The sequence below is a fragment of the Fulmarus glacialis genome, unplaced genomic scaffold, assembly GCF_000690835.1.
Source record: "Fulmarus glacialis isolate BGI_N327 unplaced genomic scaffold, ASM69083v1 scaffold19733, whole genome shotgun sequence".
Taxonomy (NCBI): Eukaryota; Metazoa; Chordata; class Aves; order Procellariiformes; family Procellariidae; genus Fulmarus; species Fulmarus glacialis.
In genome coordinates this window covers 24,590-37,534 of record NW_009203805.1, presented here as the reverse complement: position 1 = coordinate 37,534, position 12,945 = coordinate 24,590, and the positions used below count along the sequence as shown (strand labels likewise).

General features: G+C 39.2%; 1 protein-coding gene across 1 annotated transcript in view; it reads left to right on the top strand.

The window, feature by feature from the left end:
* The first annotated feature begins 2,105 nt into the window (after positions 1-2,105).
* The window catches only part of SMIM14 (small integral membrane protein 14), a 24,457-nt gene continuing 13,617 nt past the window's right edge, over positions 2,106-12,945 (top strand). Inside the window, exon 1 of the mRNA XM_009574771.1 lies at positions 2,106-2,211. Within this exon, the coding sequence (XP_009573066.1) occupies positions 2,137-2,211 (75 nt within the window). The 5' untranslated portion in view covers positions 2,106-2,136. The remainder of the gene's footprint in view (positions 2,212-12,945) is intronic.

The window sequence follows — 12,945 nt, the reverse complement described above, 5'->3', positions numbered from 1 at the left end:
TGATTCTATGATTCTATTCTATGATTTTGCACAATTTAGCAATCAATGCTTTTACCTGTTCCTCGTGCTAAAATAGTTTTAGAAAGGCTATTCTGGTTGACATGGCATATCATCCAGGGAGCTTGTGTAGTTAAAAAATTTCTTCTATTACTGTCGTGCAGTTCTAATGGTTCTGGGATAACTTCACGGAAGTTAGTGTAGTAGCTTTATGATTAACTCTCAAAAAGAGTCATTAGATCATCTGCTGTGATCTCCTGTATATTGGAGAACATTATATCTAAACTTGGGTGCTTCTGTGCTTTACTCAGTAACCTGTATTTGGCTGAAAGCACATCTGAATGCATTGAGAGATGGGAAATCCACCCTCCTTTGGCAGTTGTTGCACTGGTCAGTTATTCTAATGGTAAAAATGTATGCCTTGCTTCTCTTTTGAATTTGGTTGATTACAGCTTCCAGTCATTGGTTCTTGATCTTGATGAAGAAGTCTTCATTGAAGAACTTCTCAATACTCAGGTTTATTTTTCGATGCAAAGGTACTTGTACGCTACATAATCAAGTCATCTCTCAGTCGTCTTCTCAGTACATTGCTAGATTACTCTTTCTTAGTGTCTAGGCAAAAAGCCTTTCCTCCATCCAGCATTTTTTTTTTTGCTCTTTTTCAGTATTCTTTTTAAAAAGTGGAGACCCTAGCAGATAAGGACACTGATGTTCAGACTCCGTAATGAAGATACGGGTATCTCTTACCTTCTTTTACTATCTGGCTTTCTCCACCATGGCAGAGGATAATACAGAAGACTGCTAGGCATTGACAGAGGAAGGACTTCTGAAATGCATTTTCTTTTTTTCATCTCGTTCTTCCCCCAAGAGGGAAGAACTATTGTGGTGATACATTCTGTTGAATGAAGTTATCTTATAGCTGTATGGGTTATTCCTCTTTCTCCTAGTAAGGTTAAAACATTAAAATGCTTATGTGTGATCAAGCCTGTAAGTTTTTATAGGTAATGGCTGCAGAGCATATCTGCTGATTCAGCACACTCTTATCAAGTGGCTGGCACCTTCATAAACTACTTGTTTTAGGAAATTGAGAGGATGTGTCTGCTCTATGCTGCTGCATTTATTAAGCTTGCCAGTTATCTCACATTAGGGCCCCAGTGTGTGCAACACAAACACAATCTGAATCTAGCTTTATTGATGCCAAGTTAACAAAAGTATTTTAAAAGTATCATTATGCAGAACCGATCTAATACATCGTAAGAGTCCTCATTTGAGAGAAAACAATCCCTGATCTGACCACAAGGGTAGAAATGCCTTGCAATCTGCTATTCATTTTGACCATCAATTAAGTCACTGAGAAAGCTCTTGGTAAATAGTAAAGATACGCTCGTATACGCTTGACATGTCTGGTGTAAGTGGTTTTAGCAGGTGAATAACCTAGAATTGATTCCCCACCATGTCCATTACAGCTTCTTTGAACTTTCTGTATTGCTAAGCGAATGACCTACTTCTTTGATCTAAAATTAGTGTGTGTAGCTCCATTTTTAAAGTGTTTCCAAGTACATCCACTTTTGCACCCCTGCTGCTTGCTTTCATTATACAGTAAGGATGATTGTTTCTCCCTTTAGCAAAGAAGTTACAGGGTTTTAAATTATTTTCCTGTACATTGATCCAGAGGGAAAATGCCAGCAGTTTGTCAGGGGTTTAGGAGTACAGGTTCCTCTGACTCTTCAAATTGTATTCATACACTTAAGAGTCCCACTATGTAGATGAGAGACCAGAATTTAATCTTTGTTGTTCTTGTTTGTTAGAATGTATTTCATAGCAGTATGTGGAAAAAACCCAGGGGAGACACACAAATTCTTGCAAAAAAATTATTTGGCTCTCTAAGGAAGCCTGTGTGAAACACTGCTTTCAGCAACATCAAAATGTAACTGCACATACCAGACTTCTTCATTCGTGCTGCCAAAGGAATAATAGGATTACCCTGCTTTGTTTTGCTTTTTCACCCTGGCATTAAATGAACTGAAACTTGATGTGTGAGTCTCTGGAAAATAAGGTCAGTTGAAAAAGAGTTCATTGTCCTTTTATTTTTATTCTTCTTAGGTGTTCACAGACAAGTTCAGGTTTATCCAGAGAACCATGGCAGAAGGTGGATTTGATCCTTGTGAATGCATTTGCTCGCATGAACATGCAATGAGAAGACTGATTAATCTGGTAAGGATAACATGAGGATATTTGGGAGGGTGGTTATTCAGACATTACTTCAGCTCTTGCAGACTTGCAGTTACTGATGCTTTTGATTCTGCTTATTCAGTTGCACGTACAGTTAGAATCTGTGTATCTGACTTTCTGATGAGCTTTTGAATAGTTAATACAAATGATAGCTTTCTGTTTGTTTCCCAGGGCTGCATTTTACAGCATTGGCAGTGTTTCTGTTGAAATGTTTCTCTATAACGCTTGTTTAGTCTGCATAAAAACAAAGAAACTACCATGCAAACTCTGAGTTTGAGGTGATACCGCACATATGAAGTTCCATGTACTCACATGGCAAGATAACAATGTCTAAATTTTTAAAACTAACCTTTAAAAAATTCTGAAGTTGAGAATCCAGTGATTTTGAGTTCTGAGTTCTGTTTCTTGCTATGTCATTGATATGGTTGAGCAACTTCAAGCAAGTTACTTACATTGCTATAACTGTCGCCTGTAAAATAGCAATGATTCTTTGCTTCCATATGGAACCTAGTTCAATGTCCATTGAAGAAAAAGCTACGAAGTGCTAATCATTTTTTCTAAGTAAATTTTTTTTAAAATAACACTAACAATTGTGAACTGTGAGCAATGAGGTGAACTTGATTACAACTCTAATTTGGTTAAACTGTTTTTTTAAGATCACATTTTACATCAGCTTAATTTGATGTACTTCCCCTTGTTGATATTCATAAATTTGTTTTTATCCCATTTTCTTCCTTAGGGCCTACATTAATGTCCTTTTAAGTTACTGAGTATGTCAACTGCTCAAGGCAGTAGGTGTGAAGAGCATCCTTTCTAGGATCAGGCCCTTCTTCAAGAGGTTTCTTATCAGTATTTTAGGATGTTTATCAGGAAAATATGGTATCCACTAGCCTATGATAAGAGTAGGGCTAATGTGTAAGTCCCCAAAGAATGTATGTCTGGGAATAAGGAATCAATTTGTGTGCTTGCCCTTAAAATAAAACCACTTCCACGTGCATACATTCACAAAAGAACAAAGTTGTTTTAAACAGCACTTTGCAAGAAGTATATATAGCTTGTTCTTGCAAATGTGTGGGTTGCACTCACGTAGCCCTGCTTCACCCTGAACATAAAATCCTGAGTGTCCACACTTTCTTGGCCTTGGAGTGCATTGTTACACTATCTCATCTGGAGTGCCAGGGGAAGAACCTAAAGCCAGGCAGATGCTGTACCTGTGTGTGCTCTCAGGGAGCTTGGCTGACCCCATTTTCCAGAATTACTCTGCTCAGAGTAAGCAGAGTTCACCACGCATGTCCATAACGCAGCACTGCAGAACCTGTGCCATCGTGTTCTCACATTGCGCCCGTGGGCCTGTGCACACAGAATGCCTCCTCAAAAACACACAGGCCACACTGGGAGCCAAAATACCCCAGACCAGGCTCTCTCAGTGGGAGAGCTACCTCAGTGGCTACAGCAGAGGGCAAAACAATCCCCCACAAGGACAAGAGGAAATGACAAGTGCTTGTCATCTCACAGACCACGAGACCCTTGGGCTAAGCACCAAAGCTGGAGTGGCCAAACAGCCCAGATGCATGTAGTGGCCAGCTGCACCAAAATGACACCAGACAAATAGAGCGTGTCTGCATACCCAATTCCATGTGCTTTATGGGCCTGATATAATTTCCCTTTGGTAGTTCCCAAGTGTAGTGCAGCCAGTGCTCTCTTGAGTCTCACAAGTCATTAGAGGTTGACTCACTTTCTTATTGCTGAACAGGCAACAAGCTTGTTTGGGGGTTGGAGATGCAAGAAATGAAGGGATGTGTGCCCATTTGCTGATGTTATCAGAATTGTTCAGGGTGGAAGGGACCTCAGGAAGTCATCTAGGCTGACCTCCTCAAAGTAGGGTCAACAGTGAATTCAGACCAGGTCATTCAAGGCTTTTATTCCAGCTGAGTCTTGAAAACCTTCAAGGATAGCAATTCCGCAGCCTCTTGGGGCAACATGCCCCAATGTTTGGCAGTTCTTGTGATAGAGAATTTTTTCCATCCACTGCTTTAGTTGAATGTATCGTACCCTCTGCCATACAGCGCTGTGAAGAGCCTGTCTTTGTCCTCTCAGTAACCTCTTCCTCTGGGCTGAACAAGCCCAGCTTCCTCAGCCTCTCCTTACAGGGCAAGTCCTCCAGCCCCTGGTGACCCTCTGCTGAATTCACTTCAGTCTGTCTTGTGTAGGGGAGCCCAAGACTGCATGCAGTATTCCAGATACAGAAAGTGCTGAGTACAGGGGTGTAATCGCATCATTCAGTCTACTTATGCACTGTTTAAAGGTCAATGCTGTTGGCACAAGGGCGTACAAAATTGAGGCTTCTCTGGAGAACAGTTGTCTCTTCTGTGGAGTCTTTACGTCAGGGCCCAGCCATCCTAGCTCATGCTTCCCAGTTAGAGGCACAATTTCAAAATATTCTGAGCTCTCCCTGCTACCCCCATATGGACGCTCATACACATGTTCTTTCTCAAGAAGGATTTTCCTCTTGTCCTCAACATGACATTTGTGCCATATCCCACAGTTGTGTTGATTCTGGACCTTGAGGCTTCTGGACGCATGCTACAGTGGTGACAAAGGAACCCCCAGGAACAAGCTTCAGGAAGTTGGGAGGGAGAAAGGAGGATGTGTGTTGGCTGCTCTTTCCTCTGAGGCTTGTCAGATGCAAATCTGAACCAGTAAGGTTCAGACTTTCAACCCCCGTTCAGCATTTTTTATCTTTTCCTTTTTTGCTAGAAGATACTGACAGGCAATGGCACCAGTCAGCCAGTTCTCTTTGGTTGTGGCTGGAGGATTCTAGGCATGAACGATGTACGTGACTTGTGTCCAAGGTCAGAAGAAGTGCCACAAAGATCTGTGAGATTTTGTTCCTGGGCTGCTCTGTGCAGTGTAAGGTGGGTGCAGATGGATCATCTGGAAGCACACTAGTTCCTGTGTTGTGAATGTAAACAGGGCACATCGTAGGTGCACCGTCTTGGGCAGTCACCAAGACTACTCTAACAGTGTTCCTGTGTAGTTGCAGGAATGGCATTTATTGCTCAGTGTCCAGCTTCCAAAAAGATCGTACCAATTAGCACTTGAAACTGTGAGGAGTAAGGGGAAATGCCAGATTTCATCTATCCTAAAAAGCAAAACAGATGCTCCTAAATATTTATAAGAGCAAATCACTAGCTGGCATAATTCAGCAGAATCTAAAAAGGAAAAGTCTCAAAAGTCTCAGTCAGCAGCCAGACTATCCTCAAGTAACCTGTTGCATGATTTTAGCAGGAAACTTGCTAAACCTTCATTATTGCATCTGTAACTTTTATGCTTCAGTAAGATTTTGCTTTCTAAGCTGCTGTTTTGTCACTCAGTCTTACACAGCATAAGCAAACAGGAATTTTACTATTTGTTTTAAAAGTTGGACATCGGTTCTCAAAGTTGCTGAACCCCACAAGTCCCAATGGAGACTGGGTGCCCACTACCTCTAAAAGTTGGATCCTCAAAACAATTGCGATACAAGAAAGCTAGGCAATCTGTAGTTGTTCAGCCTGTGGGGGGAAAAAAAATATCCAGACATGCTGTATACCCAGAATGGTTCCCTCTACATACTTAATCGTTGATTCTTTTTAACCTAGATAGACACCAGAGCACATTTGAATGGTGTTATAGCTGGGAGTACCTGTCAGGATTTTGGAGCAAATTGTATAACGAGGTGGTTGTAATTATCTCCAGACCGAGCATTGTAAATCCAGAAGTTCAGAGTTAAGATCAAATTTAACAGAATAGAATAACAATGTAATTATAAGAGATGCCCAAGTGTGGAAATGTACTTTTAGGATTCTTCAGTCCAGTAATGACATTGTGCAAAAAACCCATGATTGATGTAGACTTTAATAACTTGCATTTGCGTTAAAGTAAACTAATTTTTACAGACTAATTTGTTTATACCTGTATAGAACAACACTGATAAGAATTAAGGCTTCTGCTAATGAAGAAGGCATGATGTATTCAGTTATGACTATTACATGTAGAGTTAAAAATACATATTCAAATACACAGGATTTCTGTTAGTTAACTGTATGGGAAATTTGAATGATGCTGCTATGCCAAGGTCAGAAGGAGATCAAAAAGTCTAACTCTACAACCTGAAGTTCTCATTTTAATTCCCAAAGTGTTACTTTTAATTTCTAATTTAATTGGTGTGTTTACTTTGAAATTCTTAAAAAATTTATTTGGTATTCAAAGTACAATTTGTGGATGAATACGTTATTTTTTTTATATATAGTATATAGTTTAAATCTTTACTTGAAATGCAGACTTCAGTTCATCTTGTCATTACAATTAATGCTTATACAATGAAAAAAAAAAGCTATTGTCATTTAAACTCTTCTTCCTCTCTGCTATTAGCAACACCACAGAACATTACAAACAAGCAAGCTGTTTGTTTTTAAAAAGCCTGGCTCTTACTAAGCTACGCGGCTTGATTATTTTTCTGTCCTTCATTTTGGTTGAGGTTTGTTTTGTTGAGTTTTTTTCTTCTTAATTCATAATACCATGAAGATTTTATAGACAGTGGACTGTACATCTCTAATGCATGTGATATTTTTAAAAGATTTTTTGCTGCTTATTAAGTTAACTGGGAGATATTGTTCATACATAACATATTTGGGGTCGGTCTCTTCTCCCAAGTAACAAGCGATAGGACGAGAGGAAATGGCCTCAAGTTGCGCCAAGGGAGGTTTAGACTGGACGTTAGGAAAAACTTCTTCACTGAAAGAGTGGTCAGGCCTTGGAACAGGCTGCCCAGGGAAGTGGTGGAGTCGCAATCCCTGGAAGTATTTAAAAGACGTGTAGATGAGGCGCTTAGGGACATGGTTTAGTGGGCATGGTGGTGTTGGGTTAACGGTTGGACTTGATGATCTTAGAGGTCTTTTCCAACCTTAATGATTCTATGATTCTATGATTCTATATATACATACTTAAGTGGCATTGAATTCTCTTATGCTGATCGTTCTATCATTTTCCTGAAGTGGATTTTTCAGGGTTCTCCTTGGTGTCAAAATATGAAAATTTCACACACGGTAAACTTCTGTAGTATGGCCATTGTATATAATAAGCAAATATTATGATTTCCAAATATTCCTAGGAAACAATAGAAATCTAAAGTCTTTGGCTGTGACTTCATAAATATAATTTCTAGTATCTAATACCCGTGGCAACATCTGTTGTGATTTGATGGTGTTGTGTAACAATTTGACTATTGTATGTTGGGCTCACTATTTACTCTATGGATGTAGCAGATAATTGGGAATTTCCATAAGAGGAAGTAAACATAGAAGAAAAATATCACAAGACTTTCCACCCTCTGCAGATACACAAAAGTTGTCAAAAGACAATGACAGGTCTGTTAGCTTGTATGATTTTATCTCCTGTTCAGTCTCCTCCATCTGCAAAACTTATTTTGACAAGAAGAGCCGAAGTTCAAGAATGAAGAACAACAAACGATATCAAGTACTTTAATGGGGGAGACTCTGTCAGACAAGGGGCCAGTTGTTTGAAAGGGTCACGGTGAAGGACATTCTGTGGTATCCAGGGGAAATGGTTCCTGTGTTAGTTGTGGCAGAAGATAGCAAATCTCTGGATAAGAATGATGTTATATTTAAACCTTTTTGTTTCCCTTTTTTTCACTTATTTTGTAAAATAAAAATCTGATTGCACTATGTTGCTCCTCCAAACTTTGATGCTCTCTGAGTAAAGCATGTCTGATCCATGGAGTATCTCAGCCCAAGGCTCAGTTCAAGTCCGAAAACTAGATTGAAAACACAACGTATGTAGGGGGGGCGTAATTATATATAGCACATCTTCCATGAAGCTGAGACCTGCGTATGACTACTTAGAGTGGCCAGAAACGTCAAAGCAAGCCAGTAACACACATAACTTTGTATGATATAAATGTCCTTTTTTTTTTCCCCCTTCTGTTACAGTATTATTTGCTTTACAGAAAGTGTGACTTTAAAATTCTCTCATGCTAGTTTCTATGAAAATGAGCAATATGTTCTTTAACCCAAAACATTTCTAATTCTGTAATACAAAAGGATCCATTTTGATGAACTGCCAGCAGTTCTACTGTAGAGATTTGATGGCCTTACAGACCTCTGTGGGAATTACAACTTTGTGTTTTGTTCTTCTGTAGCTAATAGCAAAGTAATGGCCCATGTCTAGTTATGTTGCTATACCAGAAGGCTTGAATGTCTCAGAAACTCTGGGGGATACAAAGCAAATCATTCTTTATTTTAATCTGTCTTGTATTTTGAGGTGTCACTAGGTTTTTATAACAAAAGTTGCAAATTCTCAAACTATTTCAACACAATTGGTTCAAACACTCTTTTGTCAATCGAATTTCCACATAATTCTCTTGGCCAGGTCATTTTAGAGTCTTGCTATTATAAACTGGCATAGTCTGAAATAGTATACAGCATAGCCATGAATCTTGGCTGAGGAAGACCTTGTGCAAACAGCAGAGAATAGACACAGATGACTAAAATAGATCTGCGTTGTGTGCTGCAAATGGTTGAAAAGCTCTCAAGATGTCAGCACAGCTAAGCCCGACTTAAATAGTCCCACAGGCAACCACCAAAAGTGAGTTACCCTACTGACGTGGCCTTCTACTGAAAGTGCAGCAGAACTATACCGAATACATTTGTGATAATTTAAAGTGGCCTTCTAAATATGGAGGTTGCCCTGGAGACTTCTTACACATGTTCCATGGTATTTGCCTTCTAATTTTTATTTTTTTTTTAGTAGCAGTTGCTTCTGGTTCTAGTCTATAGCCCTTCTTAGCCAACCACCCCAAAAGCAGGAAATTGCATTTTGCTCTCACTTGTCCTTTTTTTTTCCAGACCTGTGCCTTCAATTCCCAATTTCTTGGCATTCAAGCTGGTTCAAAAAGGACTCTTCCCAACAGCTGAACCTTAGGTTGCTCATTAGGACAAAGAAGCTATCATCCTTCTGAGATGCAGGGGGAAAAGACTTGATGCACCTCCAAAGGCACTGTGCAAAAAGAATAAAACACAAGGTTGGAGTGGCAGGGTGCGAGCCTGTTCTTGAGCGCTATTGCTCCACTGACTTCCATTTCCCTGCTTTCACTGGGTGCTCAAGGTGCTGGTGTTGCACAGGTTAAGGCCCCAAAACTGGATCACAGAATTCATGCACTGCTAATGGTCTTTAAGCTAGAAACTAGTTCTAAATCAAGCAGTTTAAATGGAGAGTATTTTTTAGGCAAGTAAGTGGATGTTTAAAAAAAGAAAAAAAGCCATGAAAAATGGTGTCCACTCGGGTCTATGTCCCATGGAGACCATTTTTTCCTGTAAGGGGTTAGGTATCAGGACTTAACTGAAAGTTGAAGGTGCCTGTCATTCTTTGCATTTCCCATTCCTGAGCTTTGTAGTACGCTGGAAGCTGCTGCTTCTTAACCAATATATATATAAAAAAAAAAAAACAACAAAACCAAAAAACCCTCAGTCACGCTTCATGACTGTCTCAACGCATGCGTAGTGTGACAGTATTGCAAGCAGTGTAGAAAATTATGCATTGAAAATTCTGTCAGCTTGATATTCCAGAAGTAATTAATAGCTATAACCTGTATTATGAATGGCTGAACTGTGTTTGATGATCAGAGCTGTGTTGTAGCCATCTCATTTGAGGAGAAAGGAGAAAATTGTACTTTTTCTCTTAGGCCACATGTGGATGTCATCAACACTTAAAGCAAACTGTACTTATCTGTTGGAACTCCTAGTTCTAAGCCTTTTCCTCAAGGCTGTCTATGTGGGAGTACCCTTTTCACGTGCTAATATGTATCGTTTTGCAGAAGATACTCAACTGTTTGGTCAAAAACCCACATGTATTCTGTTTTTGTAATTTAGATACAAGTTTGCTAATGCCCTCTTGGGAGATCTGTGTATGTTGTTCACGAATGTTTCAGGTGCCTCTGTAGTAATACTGTGTAATATTCTATCTCATCCATTTGTTGTCTAGTATTTCATATAGTCAGAGGTGCTGTGAGCTCATTGTAATGATCCTGACTATCACAATGCTTCATCTTTTCCCTGACTCTCCCTGTTCTGCTAATTCATTCTGCTTTGCATTCACTAAAAGTAGCATGCCAGTGATATCCCAGGTCCTCAAGGCCAGCAAAATTATAAAATGAAGTACCAATAAAAGTCATGCAATTGTAGGAAAGTGAGGGAAGTGTGGAGAAGGGGGATCTATGTGGTGCTGAGGTGAAACAGCAATCCCAGGAGAAATGAGAAAATAAAGGGAAGAATGAGTTCTTGCCCGAATCAGGGCTCCTGTTTGCACAGCGGTCCCTCTGCTCCATCTTCCTCTATAAAATTTCATGTCTTTCAATGTGAAAGTTAATAATGTTCTCCATCTGTCATAACTGGCTGATGGTTCTGGATCTCAAGAGTTGGTTTGTAATCTAGGAATATTATTCTGAAAGGTACCAACCATCCTTTTTGCTCATTTGCCATGGGAGAGAAAATTACTTGTCACCTCACAGGGCCAAACTCCATATTTTTATCGCAGACTGTTATTCTGTCCTTGTATGAACAATCATTTGTTTTATTTTAATTCTGCATATGCTCATAGAAAATGTAGGAGTGGGGAAGGCAGTGTTCACTTTTTCCTTGTTTGTTCCTCTGAGAGAAGCTAATGTAGTTTAAGAGACAATTTAATTCCATCAGTATGCCCTTCTTTTCCCCTTATTTTTCTCTTGCTTCTCTTGGTCAGCTTGTAGCAGAATAATGCATGTAGGTGTCATTTTTTGCATCTTTAAATCCGAACTCTATGGATAATGCTACAATTTAATTTGCAACCTGGCTTGTATTCAGGACTGGCCTATCCTACCACAGCAATTTGTTTATCATGTTGTTTACTAAATCATTTATATACTTTGGACAGAACAGACATGGCTGCCAACAAAGCTTAAACAGTGATTTCATTACCCAGAAGCATGAGAACGCAATCGGGAGCATGCCATGGTGTTGTCATCTTCTGGCATCGTTGGAGAGAAAGAGCAGAGCTTACAACTGGTCTAAATTGCAAAAAAATCCCTAATTTCACAAGGGATGATATTTTGCCCTTGTTATCACATAAAATTTTCTATCAACATGATTCCATTTTAAATTTACTTTTATTCATGGGATAAATGACCATATCAAGTTAGTTATTTGTCCTTGTTTTCCTACTTATCTATCCTTTTCTTTTCATTGCCACCATTATCCGTTTCTGCTCTCTTATCTTTGTACCTAATTTATCTGTTTCTTTCACACGTTTCTTTGGGCTTTCTTCCATCACAATTTTTTGTATGGAGGTTTTTTCCTGACCTGGCTCATGAACGCGCTAATTTTTCACTCATGTCTTTTCTGAGGACTTATTTATGCTTTGAGCTGTCTCAAAAGGTATTCTAAAAGGCAATTATTTTAATTATCTCTACATAAATAATTTATTTTCATCTCATCTGCCATTCACACTAGACTTCATTGATTATTGCACTGTGTTCCTGCCACTAGTCTGTTCTTCTTGTTTTCTTACCTCTTTATTACACCATTTCTGGAGTTGGAAAGTGCTTTTGGACAGGGATTATGCCATTATTTCTTCTGAAAAATGACGAACTGGTGAGCTGTCTGATCATTGGTGTCCTCCTGATATTTGTATGCCTTGTCTTTTTTTTTTTTTAACTCTTAAATAATACACTTAACTCTTAAAAAGAAAAAAGTGGTGATACTGGATAGGAACTCTTAATCTTTTTTCAGGCAAGATGCTATTGACTTTAATTAAAAAAAAAAAAATTTGTCTGAGCAGAGATTGCAGGACCAGTCCTAGGGTTTGTGAGACCATTGAACTCTGGGGTAGCAAATTCTGAAAACTCACCTGAAGAGTTTCAGAAAACTCCTCTAAAGAGAAAGCAAGGGAATTGATACAAGAACGAGTTCCTGCGAAGGTAGGCAGAAGTCTGAATTTCTTTCTCCACAATAGCTATCTGTGATGAGCAGTAAATGCAAAGTAGCTTAACTTCTTTCGTGGGAAGACTGAAATGATCCCAGTGGCTGAGGTCACTGTATTGGAGAAACAAGTTCTCTGTTTAGCTAGATGAAGCTTTTTCACTGGGCTTACTATTTTGCTTGGACTTCAGTGATTTTGTGGAGCAGCTAACATGCAGTAAGAGTTCACACCCTGTTTTCACCACACAGTGGCATGTTTCTGTGCCCGTGGTAGGTTTGCACATGAAAAAATAGAGACTTTACTTAATATAGTGACTTTACAAAAAAGTTTCCAGAGGCCAATAGTGGTGTCCCTTTACTGTGACTGTTCACGTTTTGGTCACAGCTGGGGATTGTGAAAAGTGGTGGCTCTCATTGCTAAAAACTATGCAGACTCCTGTCAGAACATGGTATCTGTTGTAAGAGTAGCAGCAGGACACAGTCAGGTTTCAGGCATGATTGATAGGTAGATGCTGTTGATCCACAAGATGGAATGTTAAAACTGTGCTTTACATATAGTGTCAAAGGAGCAGGATCTAAACACTGTTGTGTTAATGTGAACTGGAGCTAAAAATTGTGTCTTTTGGAAAAAGAAAAAAAAGAAAGGAAGAGCTATTTCAAGTTTGACCATTTTACATGTGCTCTTTTTATTTTTGCAATGCAAAATTTG